Genomic DNA, 25,535 nt, shown 5'->3' with positions numbered 1-25,535 from the left:
TCACCAGTGTCAACTTCTTATTTCTTGGAGCTGCATGATACCTAACGCTTTACAAAACTGTGTATAGTGCCCATGCTATTCAAAGTTCACCACACTGTGAGGCCACATGGGTTGCTAGAAGGTTAGGCTCCAACGGACAAAGTCATTTCCCCAGTTCTTGCCTCCAGAGTTTACTACTTTATCTACAACTACAGAAACTCAAAAAACAGCAGTGCTGTAGTTAAATCATCTACTTTTTTATTTCAAATTTTAGTATTTTTAGGGTTCAGATGTATTAGTAGCAGCTCTGATGCTCATTAAGTCAGCTACATTATTAATATGAACATTAGTGAAATGTATTTGAAAGTTGATATTTAAAAAAATGAAGTTCATCAAGAATATGCATTTAAAATTTATAAATAACCTAGCAAATCATATAATATGTTGATTAGAAGAGGAAAAATTAGAACTATGGATGAACAAAAAAATAAAAATGACCCTGAATTTTACCACCCAGAGATAATGGCTGTTAACATATAAATTCTTCAGTACCCTTCCCATGCACAGCTGTTTTATTTTTCAAAACAGTAATAGACCAATGCTGTGTAACATGTTGTGACTTACTTGTTCATTTAACCATGCAAAACATGGCTAATAAATATTCGTCTTTATTATGCTGTAGTATTCCATTTTGTGAATATTTAAAAATTTACAGCTAATTCCATGTTGTGGGCATTACAGTTTATCCATTTTATTTCCCCAGAAGAAATGCTCACAATTGGCTCTGCTAAGTCAAAGGGTCTGAACATGTTTGGTAATTCAGTATTTTCCTGAGTGCTTTCTATTATTAGCCAGGTAGGCACCAAGATACACTGCTGAATAATACAAGGTCCTGATCCTTACTGAACTTGTAGTTTTTTCTGACAAGGGGGCAATGGGTGCGAAGTGGGGAGGTAAGGATCATATGGCAAACAACCCAAACGATAAAGGAAATTTCAAAGTGACTGTTATAAAATAAATGGGATCACTATGGAAGGGTAACTGGGAAAATGTAGGAAAGGGTCAGATTATTTCAGGAGGGGTGAAGAGAACTCAGAGCACATCTGACGTAAAATTTGAAGGAAGTCAGTAATACAACAGAGTGTTCCAGATAATGTGTATGAAGACCCTCAGGCCAGAACCAGCTTAAATCTTCATAATCTGAACTCCGCTTACCCCTTACTTACTGAACTACTTACTTACTGAAGTGCCCGGCATGTACTAGGCACGAAAACAAAATAAGAATAATCTTGGAAAAATTCTGCCATTTGAAAACATCTAAAATCTTGCCACGGGATTTATGGATTTGTGTTTGCTATCTACCTAGTTTGATGAGATGCAGGAGCTGCTCCGAGGGTGCACAGACAGACTGAGGCTTGATTTCATTGATGAGGCCATTGGCGATGCTGATGTAGCCGTCATACAGCAGCTGGCTAATGATCAGCTTGTAGAGCTGCTGGCGGTCCTTCAAGCCCACTTTGGTTCTATACATCTTGGAGAAGAGGAAGACAGTTTACCTGCCAGCTGCAAAAAGGGAAAACAGACAGTGAAGGGTAGAGACTCTAGTAACTCACAGAAGCAACATAAGACTCTTTGGTCAGACTTCATCTTGCAGGACTCAGATCCCATCTCCACTAGCTGCAATCTCTTTGGCCAGTGACATCATTTCTCTAAGCCTCAGGTTCTTCAGCTGCTGAGTTGCTGAGTTAAACAAGGTGGTGCATACAAAGGCCTGAGCATAGTGCCTGGCATACAGAAATCATTCAAATCACATTAGCCAATATTTACGGTACAATCTTTCATCAACTTTTCTTCTCCATCAAACTACCTACCTATGATTCTTTATTGCTATCCCAGAATCTTCCATTTCTTCTGTTAATTAAACATTGACTGGTACCTGCAATATGTAAGACAGCTGCTATTCCAGGTCTGGACTGCTGGTCCACTAGCTGAGCTGCCTGTTTACTAGTAAATCTTTTATGTTCATTCTGAAAACCTGTTTTAAGGCAACTGAGCTTACTCTAATTATATAACCAATTTAGATAATCAAAATATGAGGCAAAAAAAGCAACTGCATTATAAAAGCTCAACCAAGTTGAAAGTTTTAGAAAGACTCAAAGGTGAACTGCCCAATAAAATACTGCCAATAAAGGTCAAAACAATAAAAATAAAAATAAAAATAAAGGAAAAATCTGGAAACATTGTACATGCACTGATTTACAAGTGTCTAAGTTTTCCTTCAGTCTTAAGAGACAAAAAAACTGTAAATGGTTACTGGTTTATTCAAAAAAAGAACTCCAACTGCTGAACATGATAATTTGCTTACCAAAAATCAATGCCTTTATGTATGCCTGTGTTTAAACCATATTAAAAGGCTACAGGTGTCTGGGAAACAGCAATAAAGAATAAAAGTGACCTTGGAGCCTGATTTTTTTTTATTTTAGTTTTTTTTTCTTATTTCCTTTTTCAATAAGAGCCTAATTTCTTATACACTGTATGACACTGATGGATGTTAATAATAACCCTTAACATTAAGCACTTCCTGCATGTCAGATACCATCATGCTACGTACTTTGTAAGCATTAGTTCACTGAATAAAATCATTCAATGTATTCACGTATATGAAGTAGTACATGAACAGAGGTCTATATTTGAGTAGAAAATCCTGGGACACAATAAAGATGAAATGGGTTCACGGATGTCAGGACACCTACTCAAGATAAAAAGTGGCTGAGTTACTTATCCAAGGTTAAAAGACACCAGAATTGCCAACTCCCAGCCCTGAGCTTAACCACTGAAGGAGTTCAGGAAATGCCAGCCCAAAACATCGGCAGGCCGATTACATTGAACTGTGGGTACTCAGAGAACAGTAGGCGCTTCCCTCACCTGCCTCAAGTCTGACCCTCCAAAAAAACCTCAATTGTCACGAATCCTTATTAACCAGGGAAGATTAACTCAAATCACATGAGATCAGAGGATCACCTAATTCTTCTGTTTGCATAACAAACTTTATTCACCATACATTTCCTCTGTTCACCCTCCCATGACTTTGTTACAGCTGGCCCACTCCCCCGCTCCGGCCCCACAATCCTCTATTCATTCCTCTCTGTAGCTCAGGATGCTATGTAAGCTTTAATTATCTGACTTCAACTTTTAGTCTCGTATTTTGTGGGACTCTTGTACGTAATTAAATATCATCTTTCTCCTATGGACAATGATTAGTTGCACGAAAAAAAAAAAAAAAGGAGATTCTGAAGTAGCAATAGAGAATGAAAATCAGAAGTGGGTAGTACGGCAGAGAAGAAAAGTTCATGAAAGATTCTGCTGTTAACGGCGGGTTAACATGACTTGAATAATTTCCGTATGCCGGCTCAATGCTTTGCATGCACATCCTGTTTACTCTGCAGTAACTTACTTAACACTTAATCTGTCTTATGTCAATTTAACTCTTAGTCCTAATAAGGAACCTAGAAGGTCGGAGGGAAGCCATTTTTTGCTCCCCTACAGCACTATTCAATCCGGTCTCTTCACTCTTGCTGAGCGCATCCCGGGTGTACAAACATATACATATACTTGAAGTGGCCCAGCCCCAACTTCTCAACTCCCACAGAGCGTTCACTCGCCAGGTTAACAGAAGCCTAATTGTCGTCCCCAATTTGCAGGTGAGCACACCCAGACACGAGAACAAGAACCCGATCCAGGACTGGTTATACTGCAGTTGAAAGGGCGAGAACACAGACGCCCCCTCACTATACGCGCCGTGACCATCTGGATGCAGAGGCGAACTAAAGACTGGGTGGGAATGGGAGCGAGGCCCTTTGAAGAAGAGGAGCGGGTGCAGGCCAAACCGGACAACTTAGGAAGCACAAAGTAGAGGCGCATGCCGCCTTGCTAACTTTCGACTCTTCCCGTCTCGCCCCAGTCCTCTCTGTGGTTTTCTCTAAAGGCCCCAGCCGACCGCACCAGCCACTCTCCCTGTATCCCCAGTACCGGCTGGTCCGGTTCTCTCGGTCTCCCGCTCTCTCCCGGGAAAATGGAGGCGCGAATCCTGCCCAATCGACAGCTCCGAGCGCAGGTTCACTGCGCACGCGGGAAGGGCGCCAAGCCGAGCGCTGCGCTATCGATCGGCCCCACTCTGCCTTTCTAGCCATCTTACTTACTGGCACGTTCAAAAGGTTAGTTCACCTCGGACTGTATCTCCAATGCGACAACCTTGACGTCAAGGGGCTGATGCCTCACCGACAAATACCCGACCCCGGAGAGCACCCTGAGCGCTGGGACTGGCACGGGTCTGGCTGGCAGTTGGCGCCACCACTTCCGGGTTCTTAGGGAGCAAATGCGCCTGCGCGCGGTGTGCGCCTTGGAATGCGACTTAAGCCGTCGGGTTTGTTGTCAACCAATCACAAGGCAGCCTCTCTCCAGTGCAGGCCAATCGGCTTTCTGGTTAGAGGGTTTAACTCCTATTTAAAAAGAAGAACCTTTGAATTCTAACGGCTAAGCTCTTGGAAGAATCGCGTCCTTGGGTCGCAGGTGGGAGCAGACGGGTGGGTAGACTGTGGGGGCTAACTCAGCGGCGGATGAGGGCGGGGGGACGGAGGACAAGGGGCGGCTGGCCGGAGTGGCGAAGCGACAAGTCCCCTCTCGGTTCCTCCGTCCCAGGGTCCCTCCCTGTCCTCGGCGCTGCCCTCTGCCCGCTCAGAGCCTTGGCATCTGCTTCTGGGCACCGAGGCTCCCTGTAAGATTCTACTTGTTACTTTTTACGGCTAGAGGTGGACGGGGTTTGTTGAGTGGTGTTGACCCGCGCGGGAGGGATGGGTAGGCTTCAGATTGGATTTTGTACTCGGGATCACCTGGGTAAGAAAAGCACAGAAAGTCTCTGCTGCCAGTGTTGGAGTTCACGTTCCAGTGGGTGGGGAGACAGACAGCGAGCAAACGGAGAACTTGCAACTGGGGTGGGTGTTACTAAGGAAATAAAACAGGAGTGCGGTTTACCGGGGGCCGCTATTCGGTAAATCAGGTTCTTAGGGACAGGACCCAGGTGTCTAAACACACTCTCGAGATGATTCTTAGGTTTCATTGAGAACTAGGGATGCAGACCAGTGCATGCTAATCATGTGGGGACGTTAAAATGCCGAATCTGTTTTCTTAGACCTGGGGTTAGGCCTCAGAGTCTCCATTTCTAAGAACCATCCGGGCGAGGTAGATGTAGCGACTGTCCTTAACAGGTAGTGACTCCTCCTCTTCCTTAACCTTCCTTGTCCCTTGAATTATTTTTCAGCAACCTACCTAGTTCCTCCTGTCCTTCATCTCTGCAGACATGCACAGGTCTGAGGAAGGAAGGAATAAACCCGTATAAACTTCCTGTGCTCTAACAGCTTTTCTATTCAGAGTAGTAGGATTTCTGGTTTGAACTGAATGGATCCTGTGAAAGTCATCTGGTTCTTCAATCTGGTTGCAGATAAGAGTCACCTGAAGGGCAGTTTTCCTGGAGGTTTCTCTAGAATTCTGGTTTAGAATCTTTCTCAATTCTGCTTGTTACTCAAAATTAATGTTTGATTAACACTGTGCATATCCTTCTCCTTGTTGTTTATTAACTTTTGCTAACCCACTGTTTTTAATAAGGACTCCCACCTGTAGTCTGGGCCTGGCTTCATCTGGAGTTATTTGCTTATTTTGTAAAATGGTAATTCTTTTTTTTTTTTTGAGACAGGGTCTCACTCCGTTGCCCAGGCTGAAGTGCAGGGACATTCGATTAAAAAAAACCTCAATGGGCCAGGCGCGGTGGCTCCTGCCTGTAATCTCAGCACTTTGGGAGGCCGAGGCAGGTGGATCACCTGAGGTCAGGAATTTGAGACCAGCCATGGCCAACATGCTGAAACCCCATCTCTACTAAAAATACAAAAATTAGCCAGGTGTGGTGGCGGGTGCCTGTAGTCCCAGCTACTCCAGAGGCTGAGGCAGGAGAATTGCTTGAACCCAGGAGGTGGAGGTTGCAGTGAGTGGAGCTCACATCGCTGCACTCCAGCCTGAGCAACAAAGTGAGATTCTGTCTCGGGAAAAACAAAAAACACAAACCACCTCAATGAAGGCTGGGCTTAGTGGCTCATGCCTGTAATCCCAGCACTTTGGGAAGCTGAGGCGGGTGATCACCTGAGGTCAGGTGTTTGAGACCAGCCTGACCAACTTGGAGAAACCCCATCTCTACTAAAAATACAAAATTAGCCAAGCATGGCGGCATATGCCTGTAATCCCAGCTACCTGGGAGGCTGACACAATCGCTTGAACCTGAGAAGCAGAGGTTGCGGTGAGCCGAGATCATGCCATTGCACTCCAGCCTAGGCAACAGCAACAGGAGTGAAACTACATCTCAAGAAAAAAACCTCAATGAAAGACTGAACTACACACCTTGGGGAAGAGCCTAATAAAGGGCGCAAGAAGCGCAAAGGCCTATGGCAGGGGACTTGTTTGAGGAAGAAAGGAGCCTTTTGTGGCTGGTGCACAGTCGACAAGAAGAGGAGATGAAGTCAGAGGCAGTTAGGGGCCACATTCCATGCGACTTCAATAGGCCTGTCTATGCAGGCTAGGAGTTTGCATTGTTTTGATTGAGCTGGGGATCCATGGGGGTCTTCTGAACTAAGGACCAACACATCTGATTTGTTAATGGGATTGCTGGCCTCAGTGTTGAGAATGGACCATAACGGGGCAAGGGTGGAAGTGGGGAGGCCATTGGGAGGCTGTTACAAAGAATTCAAGGGAGAGAGAATTATGGTTTGACCAGGTGGTAGTAGAGGTCATGAGCAGTGATCTTGAAGGTGAGGCCTACAGAATATGCCAGTAGATTCAATGGGGTTTGAGAGAGGGAACCTCTTAAAGGATTATTATGCCAAGTCTTTTGGCCTGAGCAACTGACAAGATGGATTTGCCATGAACTGAGATGAGGATGTCTAGAGACTACATTTGGGGAGGTGAGAAGGGGGAGGGATTAGGACTTCTGTCTGGGATGTGTTAAAATTGAGATGCCTCTCAGATAATTAGGTGCAGATATTGTATAGAAAGGAGAAAATTTAGCTCAGGAGTTCAGGGGAGAGGTCTGGGCTGCAGATTGAATATTTGGGAGTCCTCAACTTGTAGATGGTATTGAAAACAGAGAGACTGGATACTCAGCTAGGGAGTAATTGTAGATGGAGAAGTTGTTCTAGGCCTGAGCTCAGGGCACACCCATGAGCAGGGAGGTGAGAAGTGGAGGATGGAAGAGGTTTGGTTAGGATTGAGGTGCCTGGCAGACATTTCTGGGAGATCTTGGGCAAATAGATATCTGAGTCTGACAGTCCAAGGAGAGATTAGGGCAGGAGATGCATTTTGAGTGGTCCTCATGAAGGCATTTAGACCCGAGCCACTGGGTGATATGGATCCCTGGGAAGGTGTAGATGGAAAAGTGGAGGGTTTAAGGACTCGTTCTTGACTCACCCCAGACCCTTGTTTGGGTAAACCTGAGACTGACCCAGCAAGGAGGGAAAGACAGGATGACTAGATGGTAGATGAACCTGGAAGCTAAGTGAAGAAAAAGGTATAAGGCGTAATCAGCCTTGTCAGATTCTGCTGATGATGCAGCTAAGGGGAAGGTAGAATTGAGCCTTGGGTTTGGCAACACTAGGTGTCAGCCATGAGCCTGACAATGTGGTGGAGACAAAAAAGCAGGGTGGGGATGGGCTCGGGAGGCGTAGAGGTGGTAAGTGTGGACAGTGCTTCTGGAGCTTTACTGTTGGAGAGGAGAGGGTCATGGTTAGCAACGATAATTGAATAAAGAGGACTTTTTTAAGGTAGCAGGTATGCCAGCAGGCTGCACAGGGATGGAAGTGATCCATTAGAGAAGAGAGGATGTAGCAGCAAGAGCATCAGGAGTGAAGACTCAGAGAGAGAATGGGACACAGCACACAAGTGGGAGGTTGGCCTTGTGGGAAAAGCACGTGCCTGTCTCTCCCTCATCAGCTTCATTTGGACACAAAGTGTAAAATCCTGTGTGTTGTGGAGGCCTTTTGATCAGGGAGCTATAACTGCCTATCAGACAACTTACAGCACTTGAAGCAGGTGGCTTTGTTCAAATTACAGTTTCTTTTTTTCAGGCATCATGGACAGATCTAAAGAAAACTGCATTTCTGGGCCTGTTAAGGTAAACTGAATAATCTGTAATCTCATTCACATTTACAAACCCACATGGAGGTTGGTCTTGTCTGGAATTCTTTCCACCTTTACATGGGTGACAAATTTAGATCCCTTACCGCGCTCCTGGATGTGAATTAGTCACTTTTCTCATGTTCAGTAACATTTTGCTGAATCTTCTAGTAGCTTTTTTGGGGCCTTGTCTTATAATTGGCTGTTTAAGTTTCTATACCCCTCCACTGTATACAGGATAATGTAATAATGCATCCAGCAGGAGTCCAAAGCTTGTAAAATTGGCTATAAATATAAAATGACTAATTAGAAAAAGGCTACCTTGAATTACTGTATTTGATTCTCAGTTCCTTTGATAAAGGCCATTTAATAAATTGCTCCACATTTAAAATGTTTCTTTTTATTTGTCTTTGTCTGATGCCTACTGTGTTGTGGACACTACTAATTTCAGGAGTAAATGACTTTGTACTTGGAAGTCTTAACACCTTTTCTTTATAAAGCACTCATACCATTGAGCTGGGGATGGATCTTGAGACTCATTTCTAGCACTCACTCCTCACTTAAAATGAGCTGTTGAAGCTGAAGGAAATTTCACCCTCCCTACCCCTTTTAATTTGATTAGCCGAGGGTGTTAGAGTTCATTTAACTATTTAAGCTTGTAATACAGTACTTACAGGTGTACAAATAATACATTTTAGTAATAACTTTCTGAAAAGCTTACATTTGTTTTCTCTGTCAGTTTTTTGCTCAAGTCCATTTTGTAAGTACTTGAAAAACGTAACATTGGTTATCAATAGTAGAGTAATAAGCTTATTGTGGAAAATTTTGGATATATGAAAACATGGGATTCTTCTAAAACTTCATTTGAAAATCATCACTGTTGAACGTTTTGACAGTTTTTTTGGTTTTTGTAAACATATATTGTTAAAGAAATTTCAATGGAATTGAGATTTTGGCATAAAGTTTTTGTATTATAGCTTTTTGCCAAATAGCAATTTAGTGTCTATTTCCAAATTATTGAGAAATCTGGAAAATATTTGTCTCCTTCATTAATGGATAGTTTTAATTAAGCATGATTTTTAGGGGTGAGGAGTTGGGGGGGGGTAGAAAGTACCATTCAGGTGTTCTTAGCTACATACTAACTATATTCTGGAAGTACTGATTAAAATGCCTTTTCCCCTTCCATCTGTTACCAGTGACATTCATTATTTTGCTATGCTAGAGAACAAACTTTGTGAAATTCTCAAAATATTGATCTTTTGCATTCATGAATAAAAGAAAGTTTTTCTCTTCCAATCTAGGCTGTAGCGCCAGTTGGAGTTCCAAAACGTGTTCTCGTGACTCAGCAATTTCCTTGTCAGAATCCATTACCTGCAAATAGTGGCCAGGCTCAGAGGGTCTTGTGTCCTTCAAATTCTTCCCAGCGTGTTCCTTTGCAAGCACAAAAGCTTGTCTCCAATCACAAGCCGGTTCAGAAGCAGAAGCAATTGCAGGCAACCAGTGTACCTCACCCTGTCTGTAGGCCACTGAGTAACACCCAAAAGAGCAAGCAGCCCCAGTCGTCGGCACCTGGTAAGCTAGGTTTTGAGACTCATTGGATAGTCAGTCTTTGTAGTCATTGCTAAAAAAGCAAGTGTATATACTTGCACTTATTATTTGAAGCCCTAGCTTGTATATCTGTTGAGGATGGGGAGAAAATATGGCATCTAGGTTGAAGTAACAGTGTCTGCCTATGGGCCAGACCCACGCTAAAAATCCAGACCTGATTCTCATGCTCTTGGAAGACTTGGGCACCCAGGGAGGACATAGCACCAATTGGTGTCCTTTTGATTGTTTGTTAGTGGGTCTGGATGTAGGGTGCTTGGAATAAGTGTACTGGAGGGACTGAGATCTTCTAAAGTTTGGGGGAAATCTAGAGAAGTGGATGAACTGAGGCAAGCTGCGGTGACGTCACCATGGGCATTGCCATATTAAGGAATAGGGCCTCATCTCTAGGGCATTTGGAAGCTACTGAAGGTTTTTTGAACTGAGAAGGGAACTTTGCCTTTTAGAAAGTTTACTGTGGAGGCCGGGCGCAGTGGCTCACACCTGCAATCCCAGCACTTTGGGAGGCTGAGGTGGGTGGATCATGAGGTCAGGAGTTTGAGACCATCCTGGCCAACATGGTGAAACCCCATCCCTACTTAAATTAAAATACAAAAATTAGCTGGATATGGTGGCACGTGCCTGTAGTCCCAGCTACTCAGGAGGTTGAGGCAGGAGAATCACTTGAACCCGGGAGGCAGAGATTGGAGTGAGCCGAGATAGTGCCATTGCACTCCAGTCTGGCGGCAGAGCAAGACTCTGTTTTAAAAAAAAAGAAAGCATACTGTGGAAGTACTGAATAAATTGGAGTAGGACTGCTGGATTTAGGAGTACCAGACAGGAAGGAGGCTGAGGTCAGACATGGCAATGACCTGCTCTGTATGGAGCGGAGTGGACACTATTATTTACCAACTGTTGAGTGTTCATTCCCGGAACTCAAGGGCGTGCTTCATCTACCTCATCTCATTCAGTCCTTGTAACTGCTTCATGAAGGTAGCCAGTTATTAACTCAGTTTTACAGAGGAGGAAGCTAAGACTCAGAAGCAGTTAACTGATCCAAAGAGATAGCCAGGATGGAGAGGTGCAGACAAATTTGAGAGCTCACTTAAGATGCAGACTCAATAGAAGTGGGCAATACATTGCACCTGTAAGATGAGTGAAAAGGAGTTGGGATTGATATTAACTAAGTTAGTGAGCTGGGGGCTGGAGGGGTGCACATGTGATGGGCACATGGAGGAAGAGTTTGCACTTATATCCAAATACCTGAGCAAGACTATCATGTGCTGTTAGAGTTTGAGATGTTGGAGACAGACAAGTGGAAATGTCCTGTATGTTCTTGTGGCAAATGAAATAGTTACCCCAGTCCTCTGTTGCAAACTTTTCATTGTGCATTTTGCTGAATTTGTAGCATTTATTTTTATATTTCCCCTTGGCAACTTATTAATATAATGGAGGGTGGCTGGCCTATGTTTTGCTACATGTTGGTGATAATTTGTGTGTGGGGTATGGACAGTTGGCTGGACTACCTAGTAAGGGAAAAAAGGTGACGAGGTGGCAACTTGTCATGCATGGGAAGATTGGCAATTCTGCCGGAAAAGCTCTTCATTTGGAAACGAGGCTTCAGAAGAACCTGCACAGTTTGCCTTTAATTCATCAGAGAAGGGCCTGTCTATATATATATATATATATATGTCTGTTCATCTTTAGAAATTCTATAAAGACTTCACATGATAGAAGTCAGGGTGTATGTAGGAGACCTTTTTTCTATAAGGAAAACAAAACAACAGGTTTATTCTTGACATACTATTAATATTTTGGTGACCAATTTAATTCACCTCTATTCACAACTTATCCTATATAGTTATTCTAAAAATAGGTTTTTAACTTATTCCACATAGAAAATAATCCTGAGGAAGAACTGGCATCAAAACAGAAAAATGAAGAATCGAAAAAGTAAGCTTTCTTATTTACAAAGTTCTGTCCTATTCTACTAGAATATACTATTTCATTGCAAATTTAGTTGTAAGAACTCTTGGCAAAAAAATGAGGCCTTTATTTTCATTTAGAGGATATAAATGTTTCTAGATTTCCAATCTTAAAAATGGAATTTTGTGTATTTAGGTATTTTACTAGGGACTCAGAAGTGCTTTAAAAAATTGCTTTCAAATTTAGAAAAAGCTTGTATGAGAATCTGTTACAGAAATGTGTGGAAGTTCCTCTGTCCTTAGAAGTAACCACTGCGTATGGTTTATATATGTGTCTGTACTTTTTTATTGTATAAAAGTACAAGTTTAAAAAAATAGAATATGTTGCAGAATTATATACTCATATATGACTGAGGGTTTTGACCGTATTATATTATAGCATTTTTTTTTATAAAGGTTGGCTGTAATATCTTCCCCAGGTCTTTTCTAAAAGTCTCCTCTCAACTTCTGAACTGTCCGGACTCTGGAATGTGGGGGAGGAGCGAGGAATGAACCCACAGACAGTTTTGCTTTTAGCGGCCTAACAGAGGCTGAGACTAAATCCATTGGTTCTCATGCCCCTGTAGCCTGTGGGCTCCATCCTGCTTCTGTTGGTAACAATAGCTCTATGTCTACCACCAGAGTGGTTCTCCACCCAGAGAGTGTTAACAGCTCTGGGACTGGAGGCGGTGGCTGTGGTTAGTTTGAAAGAGGCACCCCGATGCTCTGGAAGCATTCCTCCCTGTCTGGTCACTTAACCTTTTTATGGTCTTCAGTGTTGTCATGGGCCTGTTCCTCTGAGTATAGCGTGGCCTTGGGACATTTCCCATAGAGTGATTCAGGTCTGACTCACATACCTAATAGCAGCTGGGGAAGTCAGGGTTTCATGTTGCGGCAACTTTTTGATAGTGGTTATTGCCTTGGTTCTTGCTAAGGATAAATACTGAGTACAAGTTGGAATCTTAAATTGCTTATAGAATGTGTCTAGTGCTCACTGAAAATTTGTTAGCAAAGGTTTGTTTTTATAATCTAAAAGGTTCAAATTCCTTCCTAGGAGGCAATGGTCTTTGGAAGACTTTGAAATCGGCCGCCCTCTGGGTAAAGGAAAGTTTGGTAATGTTTATTTGGCAAGAGAAAAACAAAGCAAGTTTATTCTGGCTCTTAAAGTGTTATTTAAGGCTCAGCTGGAGAAAGCAGGAGTGGAGCATCAGCTCAGAAGAGAAGTGGAAATACAGTCCCACCTTCGGTGAGTTTTCAGGTTCATGTTTGAAAGAATATTCACAGATGCTGTGCCCCTCCCCCTCCTGTAATGCCAGCCTCTTCCCAGCTCCATTCACTCCCTCTTATGATGCACTGCCTTCAAACACATGGCCTTTTCCTCACCTCCCCCTACCCTATGAGAAAGATAAGCTTCTGTACCACACTGGGTTATTGAGTAATCATTCTCCTGCGATTCTCCCATGCTCTGCAGGTTAAAATAAAATTGTATTCCTTTTCTTTAAAAAAAAAAAAAGTATAAATTTATCTTTTAGAGGGCCTGCTTTTCATAGTACCACAAAGAATGATTAAATTTGTCATTTTTCAAAGATGTATCTACACTTAAGTGCTCTGATCCTGAAAAATCACTTGAGGATTTAATGTTTTGTTAATGAAATAATTTATATGGGCAAGTCTTTTTGCTGGATAATGAAGGGGAGTGATACCCCATATTCTGAGGTAGGCAGGAGTTGTGAGCAGCTACCTGCAAGTTGACTAGCGCTGGCGAGTTTTTTGTTTTCCGTTTTTTCTTTTTGCTTTCAGTGTTTTTCACATTTGAATCAGATGCTAATACTTCAAGTCTGACCACATCAGACCTGGTGTGTCTCTACCTGGCAACACCTGGCTGGGGCTGGGAGGGGTGGGCATCTCACACGGGTTGTGCTTCCCATTGGCTGCTTCCTGCTGTCTACAGTCTGCACCTGCCCAGTCTGCTCAGCACCCACCTCCCGCCATTACTAATCACTGCTTTTATCTGTCACAGTGTCTGGGTAGCAAACTACTGTGGCAATGCCATGTCTTTCTTTTAATATGTAGATAATTAATATTCAGCTGAATTTTCCTCCTAAGAGTAAATATGTCTAAAGGAAGGAAATAGTCTTAATTAAGCTAGAGGTCCATTAATACTTTGAAATGCATGTAAAATGATATGTGGGTATATATATACTTCTTGGAGTGGGTTTATAGTTTGTTTCTTAAGTGGGGTGTGGGGGGGGGTTTCATGTGAAACACGACTAGTTTTTCATGAAGCATTTGTTCATATTCTTGTCAGCTCCAAACCAAGTGTTAGAGTGTTTATCTTTCATTGCAGGCATCCTAACATTCTCAGACTGTATGGTTATTTCCATGATGCCACCAGAGTCTACTTAATTCTGGAATATGCACCACTTGGAACAGTCTATAGAGAGCTTCAGAAACTTTCAAAGTTTGATGAGCAGAGAACTGCTACTGTGAGTTTTCATTTATTGTCCAGGCAAATTCCATTTCCTTTATACCTGTCCTCCATAGCAATATTCCTTTCCTTATAGTAGAGTGGGTTTTGTCTTGATCGAAGGATAGGTTAATATTAAATATTTGAACTGGAAAAATCAAAATAGCTTAGTTGTACCAGATGTACAGATAAAGTCCAGAGCCAGGTAGAATGGTGTGGCTGCTTTTGTGCCTAGTTTGCACAGCTGTTTTCTATGGAAATGTATATAATGTATATAGATAGTTGCCCTCATTTAATAAATGTTTTATTTTAGAATAGTTTTTACTTTTTTTTTAAGAGGACAGCGTCTTGTTACCTTGCCCAGGCTGGACTAGAACTCCTGGACTTCAAGGGATTCTTCCACCTCAGCCTCCCAAGTAGCTGGGACTACAGGTGCATACCACTGTGCCTCTAGGATAGTTTTAGATCTATAGAAATTGTGAAGATAGTATAGAGAGTTCCCATAGACCCCACACCAAATTTCCTGCTAATTGTCCTGCTAACATCTTGTATCAATATGGTACATCTGTCACAGTCAGTGAGCCAATATTGATACATAACTATTAACTCAAGTCCACATTTTATTCAGATTTTCTATTTCTCATGATTAGATGGGCATAAGGGTTTTTGAGAGGGAGATCAGAGAAAGTGTATTCTTACCACTACCAGAGATGTAAACTCTTAGGACTTTTAACTGGATGTCAGCTTGATTTTCTCATTGAGACAGTGTTTTTCTGGTTTCTCCACTGTAAAGTTACTATTTCCTCCCCTTCCTGTACTATATTTCTTCAAAGGAAGTTACTATGAATAGCCCACACTTGAGTAGAGAAGTACTCCTAGATGGAGTTTTTCCATAAATTATCTGGAATTCAGTGCCAGAGATAAGGCTGTTCTCCTTTATTTAAAAATGAAAACTCCTGGTTTTTATTTTATCCTTAAAGCTATAATCCAATACTTGATTTTGTGGTTCAGATCATTGCAACTTTGGCCACTGGCAGCTCTTTTTCTTTTACAAGGCTCCTGGGAAAATCATTGTGGGTTTGGGGGTGTGTGTGTGTGTGTGTGTGTGTGTTTTAAAACACATTCTTTTTTTTTTCTTTTTTTGAGATGGAGTCTCAGGCTTGAGTGCAACAGTGTGATCTTGGCTCACTGCAGCCTCCACCTCCTGGGTTCAAGTGATTCTCCTGCCTCAGCCTCCTGAGTAACTGGAATTAACAGGCGGGCGACACCACACCCGGCTAATTTTTGTATTTTTAGTAGAGACGGGGTTTCATCATGTTGGCCAAGCTGGTGATCTGCCCACCTTAACCTCCCAGAGTGCTGGGATTACAGGTGTGAGCCATCCCGCCCAGCCTTGTACTTCCTTACTTTCTGATAAAAGATGCTCAAGCCTCATCTTGTGTATTTCCTGCTCCAGTCCTAGAATGGAACCATTTCTCCAAGGAGTCCTGGTTACTTCTCTTGGAGAATGTTACTAGAAACTGAGAACTGGGCACTTGGTGTACTTATTGCTACTATGGTGTCACTACTTCTAGGCTTTCAGCTGACAGAGCAAGGGAATATATGTAGATACTAATCTGTATAGATGTATCCATCTATTTATTAAAGCATAACATGAATTCATACCGATATCTTCAACTTGACTCCATTTCCATGTTTCATTCTAACTTCCTCCTGTTGACCTGTAAACTCCCATTCCAACAGTGAGAAACCTGAATTTCACTGCCCACCAACCATCCTATTAATTATTCAATTCCAGTGTACATGAATAATGGTATCAGAATTGTTAACCAGCTGCCCTGTGGGAACTAGCTTTGTCAACTGGAGTGCTTCTGTGCACTTCCTTTGGCCTTTGTTTTATAGACTCCACCCATTTCCAAAGCTACTTGGATCCACACTTCACTCCCACGCCCTTTGGTGAGGTTGTTTCCTACATTTGTAATGCAGTGAGATTCTTTTGTCACAGTCTATTCTGTGCTGGGATGCGCAGCATGGAATCATTTAAATTTGCATATCCTGAGATGGATTTTCGTGTGTGCTGTAAAATTCTGAGAATTTTGACAAATACACAATGCTATGTATTCACCATTATGATATACAGAATAGTTTCACTGCTCTTAAAAAAACAAATCCTGTGTCTCATCTACTCATCCCCACCCTTACATCTCTGGCAACCACTGATCTGTTTACTGCCTCTGTTGCCTTTTCTAGAATATCATATAATTGGAATCATAACAGTATGTAGCCTTTTTAGATGGGCTGTTTCACTTAGCAATATGCTTTTAAGATTCATCTATATATTTTTGGAGGCATGAGGGCTTGTTCATTTATTTTTATTTATCACTAAATCATATTCCATTATTTCATTTTATGGAAGTACCTCAGTTTATTCATCTACTGAACGGTATCTTGGTTGCTTCTGGTTTTTGACAGTTCTCATGCTTTGGCTGTAAGCATTTGCATGCAGGTTTCTGTGAAACAAAAGTCTTCAGTTAGTTGGGCACATATCTAGGAGTGTTATTGCTGATTTGTATGTTAAGACTGTATTTTGCTTTGTGAGGAACTGTCTTCCAAAGTGGTCATACGATTTTTACATTCTAATCAATGAATTGAAGTCCTGTTGCTTCTCATCCTTGCCAACATTTGATGTCAGTGTTTTTGATTTTTGTTTTGAGACAAGGTCTCACTGTCACCCAGACTGGAGTGCAGTGCCTCGATTACCCACCTCAGCCTCCCTGGCTCAAGCCATCCTCCCATCTCAGCCTCCCAAGTAGCTAGGAAGGACTACAGGCACGTGCCCCCCTGCCTGATTAATTTTTGTATTTTCTTGTAGCGACAAGGTTTTGCATGTTGCCCAGGTTGGTCTCAAAATCCTGGTGTCAAGCAATTCATGCCTCCCCAAATCGTGGGATTACAGGAGTGAGCCACTATACCTGGCCTAGTGTTTTGCATTATAGGTTTATGTGGTATCTCATTTTTTAAATCTTTGGTTTCCTAATGACATTCAATGTTGAACATCTTTTTATGTATTTATTTGCCATTTGTGTATCATCTTTGAGGCACCTGTTGAGCTCTTTTGTCTTTTTTTTTTTTTGAGTTTTGGTCTTGAGTTTTAAGAGTTCTTTGTATATTTTGGATGCAGGTCATCTGTCACACATGTTTTGCAAGTATTTTCTCCCAATTTGTGGCTTGTATTTTCATTCTCTTATCTGTGTCTTTCACAAAGCTGTTTATATATATAAATTTTGAGACAGGGTTTCACTCTCTCACCCAGGCTAGGGTGCATGGGTGTGATCTCTGCTCACTGCAGCCTCTGCCTCTTTAGCACAAGTAATCCTTCCGAGTAGGTGAGACTACAGGTGGGTGCCACCACGCCCTGCTAATTTTTGTATTTTTTGTTTAGACATGGTCTCACCATGTTGCCCAGGCTGTAATTTTTTTTTTTTTTATGACAGAGTCTTGCTCTGTCAGTGAGGCTGGAGGGCAGTGGCGTGATCTTGGTTCTCAGCTCACTGTAACCTCCACCTTTTGGGTTCAAGCAATTCTCCTGCCTCAGCTTCCCAAGTAGCTGGGATTACAGGCACTTGCCACTATGCCTGGCTAATTTTTGTATTTTTAGTAGAAACAGGGTTTCACCATGTTGACCAGGCTGGTCTCGAACTCCTGACCTCAGGTTTGCCCACCTCAGCTTCCCAAAGTGCTGGGATTACAGGTGTGAGCCACTGTGCCTAGGTTCCCAGGCTGTATTTTTAATTGAAGTCCAACGTGTCAGTTTTTTTTCCATGATTGTGCTTCTCCTTCTCTATGTGATTAAAACTACTTGTTTTAAGAAGTCTTAATTTGGGCCATTTCTTATTGGATTGGCAGTTTGATAAGGCATGTTGAATGGTGGTTACTTTGATTTTTTTCTGTTTCTTGGTGATCTCTGGGTAGTGTGGAGACTAGTTTTCTTTCTTTTTGACATTGATGTAAATGGCATTTAAGTTCAAGCCTTTTACCTTCAGTATCTGATGAAATCACGCTACTATTGACAAATGGCCCTTTGTTGTTGTCTCTGCAACATGCTGTTTTAAACCTAAAGCATTAATCTTAAATGTTTGTGCTTCTCCTAAGTAGAAATAGATCTCTAATTCACTTTTTAAATATTAGCTAAACAAATCAGCTTATTTAATTGGCAATTAATATTTCTTTATGAATTCGCCTTTTGGGCCAACTTTCTCTTACAGATCAATAAGGAAATCTATGCTCATTAATGATAGTGACTGCCTCAGGTACTCACATTTTACCCTTGTTTTTTTTCCTGGTAATCATGCTTCCATATGGGTTATAGTTTGCTGTTTTGGGTCAGTTAATCTTTTTCTTCAGTTTCTGACATCGATATCCTACTTCAAAAGCTTCACCTTATACCAACAGCATAAAATTACACATCGTGCTACTTCTCTGTTGTCTCCCCCACACCCGAGGCTTCACTCTAGATGGAGTTTTGGTGCAAGCAGATAGCTATTTGAAAGAAAATGAAAGATTTTTCTTTCTAGATTCCTTAGTAGTTAGAATGACTACACATACACCTGTTTTCCTTTTCAGATGAATTCAAATAAAACTAATTGTAGAGACATGTCAGCGACTGATCTGTAGCTGCAGTCTAGCAACATGTGAGGTGTGGAGGAAGTGGCAGTGCCAGAGCTATCATGAAACTAATAGCTTCTTGTCTGGAAACGATTTGAGGAGTGAAATCCATTGCCCTCTCAGACTTTAGTGTGTACAGTTAAAGTATCAGTAACTCAAAGTTAGTGTAGTAAGAAGAGCAGCTTTCTTTGTATTTGCCTTCAGCTTACTGTGGTCTAAATTTTGATCTCTGGCTTTGGGCTGAAAGAATGAAAAATGTTTTTTCTGACAGGCACATTGCGTTTTTACCCATCAGTTTAGTAAACCTTTTTGATGTAAAATAATGTTCAATCCTCTCTAGCAATTGCTTTAGAAAGTAATTCTTCTCAAACTTTAGGCAGAGCTAAATATATTTCTTCAATATTCAAACAGTTCTTATCTATATGTTAAAATAAATTCTGGGTCAGGCATGGTAGCTCACGCTTGTAATCTCAGCACTTGGGGAGGCCAAGGTGGGAGGGTCACTTGAGGTCAGGAATTAGAGACCAGCTTGGGCAACATGGAAAGACTCTGTCTCTACAAAAAAAAAAATTAAAAAGTAGCTAGACTTGGTGGCACACGCCTGTAGTCCCAGCTACTCGGCAGGAGGCTGAGGCAGAAGGATTGCTTAAGCCCAGCAATTCAAGGCTACAGTGAGGTGTCATCATGCCACAGCAATCCAGACAGAGTGAGACCCTGTCTCTTAAAAATAAGTAAATAAATGCCAGATACAGGTGAAGGGGAGGAAGGCAGCAAATCACACTGCCACGTGTGTACCTATGCAACTATCTTGCATGTTCTTCACATGTACCCCAAAACCTAAAATGCAAAAAAAAAAAAAATAAGTAAATACATACATACTTACATACATATTGGACTTGGTTGCTAAATCTTTGAGACAGGGACTGGAAAATTTTGCTTTTTTTTTTTTTTTTTTTTTTTTCCTGAGACAGAATTTTGTACTTGTTGCCCATGCTGGAGTGCAATGGCACAATCTTGGCTCACTGCAACCTCTACCTCCTGGGTTCAAGTGATTCTCCTGCCTCAGCTTCCCCAGTAGCTGGGATCACAGCCATGCGCCACCACGCCCAGCTAATTTTGTATTTTTAGTAGAGACGGGGTTTCTCCGTGTTGATCAGGCTGGTCTTGAACTCCTGACCTCAGGCGATCCGCCCACCTTGGCCTCCCAAAGTGCTGGGATTACGGGCATGAGCCACCATGTCTGACCTTCTCCTGATACTCTTGAAGTAAATTTTTAGCTTTAAATAAATTATTCTGTCATAGAATGATCTTGGTTTTAAAAAAGGGAATTAACTGACTGTACTTGAAAAGTTAATTTTTTTTTCTAAAAAAGGCAGGTGATCCACCTTTTGGGAGGTGATCCGCCTCCCAAAAGTGCTGGGATTACAGGTGTGAGCCACTGTGCCCGGCCAGGAGAACTTTTCTTACAAGACAGTAACTTGTCCAGGTGCGGTGGCTCATGTCTGTAATCATAGCACTTTGTTGAGGCTGAGATGGATCACTTGAGCAGAAGTTTGAGACTAGCCTGGTCAACATAACGAGAACCCCCATCTCTATTTAAAACAAAAAAAAAAAGGGAAATAAAATTAACAAAAGGACTGATTTCTTGTGTACTTCTATGCTGGCTTATTGTAAGCCAAAATTTAACCTGCTATTTAATATGTCAGTACAACTACTTTTTAGTTTTTGTTTATTGTTCTGGATAATTTTTCTCCTGATACTTTTTTTTTTTTGAGATGGAGTTTCATTCTTGTTGCCCATGCTGGAGTGCAATGGTGTGATCCTGGCTCACTGCAACCTCCGCCTCCTGGGTTCAAGTGATTCTCCTGCCTCAGCTTCCCCAGTAGCTGGGATTACAGGCATGCACCACCACACCCAGCTAATTTTGTATTTTTATGGGGTTTCTCCGTGTTGATCAGGCTGGTCTTGAACTCCTGACCTCAGGTGATCTGCCCACCTCGGCCTCCCAAAGTGCTGGGATTACAGGCATGAGCCACCATGTCTGACCTTCTTCTGATACTCTTGAAGTAAATTTTTAGCTTTAAATAAATTCTTCTGCCATAGAATGATCTTAGTTTTAAAAAAGGGAATTAATTGACTGTACTTGAAAAGTTAATTTTTTTTCTAAAAAAGGCAGTATTTACACTCTGAATTCTTCAGCACTTACTGTCTTCATTGCAGCAGGGCCATTTGTTGCCATATGGTGGTGTAACTGTTAGGTTGGTGCAAAAGTAATTGTGTTTTGCATTGAAATGGCACCAACCTAAGAGCTAGCTCTAACTAGCTGAACGTCTTTTCTGTCTGTGGACATCATACTAGCTGTATTAGCAAAGAGATGACTAAGCATTCAGTAATTTTACTTCATTTAATCACTATAAATTGGTTCAATTGATTTTTTTTTTTGGTAGACCTGTGTAGTTTCTACAATGCTTGCTTTAAAACCTGTAAAATGTGTTTTTTTGTTTTGTCTTTTTCTTTTTGAGACAGGGTCTCACCCTGTCACCCAGGCTGAAGTGTAGTGGTATAGTGGTATGATCATGGCTCACTGTAGCTTTGACCTCCTGGGCTCAAACGATCCTCCCACCTCAGCTTCCCAAGTAGCTGGGACTACAGGCATGCACCATCACACTCGGCTAGTTTTAAAATTCAGTAGAGATGGGTTCTTGCCGTGTCTCCCAGGCTGGTCTTGAATTCCTAGACTCGAGTGATTCTCCCACCTCAGTCCCCCAAAGTGCTGGGATTACAGGTGTGAGCCACTGTGCCTGGCCCAAACCTGCAAAACAGGTTAAATCTGTTATGTTCCTTTCAGGGGAGATGTCTAATATTAACTTGTGTTATACAATATCTAAAACATAGGCTTTCAATTTTTTTTTAACAGTATATCACAGAATTGGCAAATGCCCTGTCTTACTGTCATTCGAAGAGAGTCATTCATAGAGACATTAAGCCAGAGAACTTACTTCTTGGATCAGCTGGAGAGCTTAAAATTGCAGATTTTGGGTGGTCAGTACATGCTCCATCTTCCAGGTATGTAACTTTATAGGTGAAGGTTGTTTCGTTTAGCAAACGCCCTGGGAGCTAACCATGAGCTAAACAGAATTTATTTCAATGGAGATTTTGTGCGGTAAGAGGGGTAGGTGGCTAATCCAGAAGTATTTTGGAGTAATTTAGGCTTAATAATCAACTAGTGTTTTCAAGAAAGTATTATTCTGTGGCAATTTGGGGCTATGAATATTGTTTTAGGCCTAGTGTTAAAGATGCTTAATGTCCTTTGAGGCTAATGAAGGGAGAAATGAGTCAACAGATATGACAAGTATATGACAGAGGTGAAGTGCCCACGTGTTGAGGGGGGATGTTCCAGAGGACTCTGCTGCTTCCTGGACAAGAAGGGGAGATGTTCCAGAGGACAGCACTGACAAAGATCTATGCTCAGAGCGCAGTCCGCATCAGGGAACTTAGAAACCAAATTAGTTGGTGGAGCTTTGAGGGTGGTGGTGAGACATTCTCTTTGGTCCACCTCTGTCAATAGTAGGGCTAGTCCTTGCTTGTCCCCTCTAACAGCTGAAGCAGAGATGTCAGTCTCAGAACTGTGGAACTCTTAGGGAACTTACCAAATGAACTACAATATTCTGTAATGTTTTAAATTTGAGTTTAAATAAGCTTTCAAACTTCACAGGAAGTGAGGCACTTTAAAGCATATATCTACTTATCAGGTTTGTCAGCTTTGGAGGAGGACTCAAATTATAGCCAGATGACTTTTAAAAATAAAGCTTATTTTAACCAAAAGAACTCCGGCAAAAAAGTTAAAAAAATTAAAGCTAGTTTAAAAATAAAAAGTATAGACTAAAATAGGTTATATGTGAGGGAGAAACCCTTTGCTTTTGTTACAAAGCACTTCTAAGCATTGTTCCCAGAAATTCATCGAATCTGCTGTTTCAGTCTCTTTTTTTTTTAAAAAAACTGTTTGTCATTAGTGGGAGCTGTTACCTGGTAAGACAAACCAGAATAAAGAATTATAGGCTTCACTGAATCACACAGTTAAACTGGATCTTAACCTGTTGCATTGCGATAGCAAAGACAGCTTATTACTTTCTGAAAAGATTACATAACTGATGGTCACTTCACTCCAAATCCCAGATGTTAATAATCATAATAATTTCCTTGTTATTGTCTCAGTTTGAGAACCCCAGTTCAGTCCATCAGTGGTGGTGGAGGGATTAGAGGACCAGAGTGGTAGCTTCTGAATCCGAGGTCACAGTTCAGTGGTGAATGACTGTTTATGTGCTCAGTGGGTGCCAGGCCTAAGCATTGATGGTGAAGAGCAGCTGATACAAAGCAACTCAGACCCACACAGACTGTTCTGGCTTGGTGTCTGCTGTCCCCAGCCTTTTTCAAACCTTTGTTAGGAAAACCTAAAGCAATAGAAATACTGAATTGGTAGTTGATGGCATACCTGTCTAGCCAGAGCCTACGTTCAGCAGTTGTTCCCAGTTTGTCATAATGGCTGCATCTACTTTTTTGGTGAACACTTGAAAATACATTGTAAACATGATGCTTCAACCTTAAGCACTGTAATAGTATGGATCTCCTAAAAATAAGGATATTCTCCCAGGTAATTAGAACTATGACTACTCCTAAGAAAATCACTCCTAACAGAATTGTTAATATCTAATATTTAGTCCTATTGTCCATGATGTTTTATAGCTGGTTTGTAAAATCAAGCCCCATGCTCTGTATTTGATTGTCTCTGTGGTCTTAAGCCAGACCAGTCTCTTAAAGTGGACTTTTCTGATTGTGTTGCCACTAAACTTGGACCTATATTTGCTGAAAACTGGAACTTAGGCCTCAGGGCCTGAAGAGATTAAATACTTTTGGCAAGAGTATTTCATGGGTCACCCTCAGAATTTCAGCATCTCTTGTACCAAAGATCTACCACAAGGCAGCACGCATCTACGTCTCCAACCCCAGTGCAGTTACAGTGGGACAGTTTCTAGTGTTATGTCATTGCCACCAGGCTTTTAAGTCTTAGCATATTTGTAATATCTATATGTAGATGTAGAACTCTAAATTGTATTTACAGAGAACATTGCATGGTAGCTTTTATGTGGTAGTGATACATTCAGTTTCTTACATTCTAGATCATTCAGGGAGGTTCTGGAGTGGGACAAATTTGGGATTAAGGTTTGGTGGCTAGCGGTGTGACCTTACTCTGTTTCCCATGGGAATTTATAATAGAAGCTACTTCCTAGGACACAGGATCTGGCCCAGGGAAGTGCTCAGTGTTTGTGGAATTAATGATTTTAGCAGCTATTGTGATCATGAAACCAGAAGCACATCAGCTTGAGCCTCCCTCTGTTTTTAGGAGGACCACTCTCTGCGGCACTCTGGACTACCTGCCCCCCGAAATGATTGAAGGTCGGATGCATGATGAGAAGGTGGATCTCTGGAGCCTTGGAGTTCTTTGCTATGAGTTTTTAGTTGGGAAGCCTCCTTTTGAGGCAAACACATACCAGGAGACCTACAAAAGGATATCACGGGTAAGATGTCACTGAAAAGGACCCAGCACTTCTGCTGGAATTCTTTTCTTATCAGCCTGAACTTCAGGCCAAGATCTGAATATCTATACTATTTGATCTCTCTAACTTGTGTTTTGTGATATTTTATCATTTGCTGTATTCCAGGTTGAATTCACATTCCCTGACTTTGTAACAGAGGGAGCCAGGGACTTCATTTCAAGACTGTTGAAGCATAATCCCAGCCAGAGGCCAATACTCAGAGAAGTACTTGAACACCCCTGGATCACAGCAAATTCATCAAAACCATCAAATTCCCAAAACAAAGAATCAACTAGCAAACAGTCTTAGGAATCGTGCGGGGGGAGAAATCCTTGAGCCCAGGGCTGCTGCACAACCTGTCAGGAACATGCCGCTGACATTTATCTTATTGTTGACTGCTGCCCTCAATTTAGGACGCTACAAGAAATATTTGTTTTACTAAGCAGGTGCCTTAACCGCCCTATTCAGAAAGCTCCATGTCAATAAACATGACACTCTGAAGTGAAGGTAGCCACAAGAATTGTGCTACTTACACTGGTTTGTAATCTGGAGGGCAAGGTTTGACTGCAGCCACCCCCTCAGCCTGTGCCAGGCATGGTGTCCTCACAGGAGACAAATCCAGAGTCTGGCTGTGGGGAAAGTGAACACTTTGCCCTGACTCGATCAGTTAAGGAGCTGTGCAATAACCTTCCATGTACCTGAGTGAGTGTGTAACTTATTGGGTTGGCCAAGCCTGGTAAAGCTGTTAGAATGAGTATGTGATTCTTTTTAAGTGTGAAAATAAAGATATTTGTACAGACTTGTATTTTTTCCCTGGTGGCATTTCCTTAGGAATGCTGTGTGTGTTCAGCACTCCGGAAGGCCTGGTTGGGTTTCTAGTCCTTAACCACTTATCTCCCTTATGAGTGTGTGTAAAATAGGAACACGTGCTCTACCTCCAATTAGGAACTTGCCTGGGATACAGAAGGGGCCATGTGTCTCAGAGCTGTTAAGGGCTTATTTTTTAAAAACCACTGGAGTTTTAAAATGGCATATGTGGAAACTTTATGCAAATAAATAAGTATCTATGTC

General features: G+C 41.8%; 2 protein-coding genes across 8 annotated transcripts in view; one reads left to right on the top strand and one right to left on the bottom strand.

Annotated features, from left to right (window-relative positions):
• The window catches only part of CSTF1 (cleavage stimulation factor subunit 1), a 12,139-nt gene extending 7,802 nt beyond the window's left edge, over positions 1 to 4,337 (bottom strand). The window contains exons 1-2 of one of the 3 annotated variants that reach the window (XM_008996151.5): positions 4,179 to 4,337; positions 1,342 to 1,542 (exon numbers count right to left, since the gene is read on the bottom strand). In XM_008996151.5, coding sequence (XP_008994399.1) covers positions 1,342 to 1,510 — 169 coding nt within the window. In that variant the 5' untranslated portion in view covers positions 1,511 to 1,542; positions 4,179 to 4,337. Of the gene's footprint in view, positions 1 to 1,341; positions 1,543 to 4,008; positions 4,073 to 4,178 lie in introns of those variants that run through there. The other 2 variants (XM_008996152.5, XM_002747698.7) reach the window with 2 other exon arrangements.
• On the top strand, positions 4,126 to 25,535 carry AURKA (aurora kinase A). Of its 5 annotated transcripts, none has more exons than XM_035298986.3 (9): positions 4,126 to 4,193; positions 8,142 to 8,188; positions 9,492 to 9,762; positions 11,673 to 11,727; positions 12,793 to 12,984; positions 14,086 to 14,224; positions 21,788 to 21,936; positions 24,272 to 24,446; positions 24,591 to 25,535. In XM_035298986.3, exons 2-9 carry the CDS (start codon positions 8,147 to 8,149, stop codon positions 24,771 to 24,773), a joined length of 1,206 nt encoding a protein of 401 aa, XP_035154877.1. In that variant the 5' UTR covers positions 4,126 to 4,193; positions 8,142 to 8,146; the 3' UTR covers positions 24,774 to 25,535. The 5 variants fall into 5 exon arrangements, with proteins under 5 accessions (XP_035154877.1, XP_008994402.1, XP_002747741.1 ...); XM_008996154.5 differs by lacking the exon at positions 4,126 to 4,193 and adding an exon at positions 4,501 to 4,548; XM_002747695.7 differs by lacking the exon at positions 4,126 to 4,193 and adding an exon at positions 4,501 to 4,562.

This window comes from Callithrix jacchus, chromosome 5 (genome assembly GCF_049354715.1).
Source record: "Callithrix jacchus isolate 240 chromosome 5, calJac240_pri, whole genome shotgun sequence".
Taxonomy (NCBI): domain Eukaryota; kingdom Metazoa; phylum Chordata; class Mammalia; order Primates; family Cebidae; genus Callithrix; species Callithrix jacchus.
This window is presented reverse-complemented; position numbering and strand designations above follow the sequence as displayed.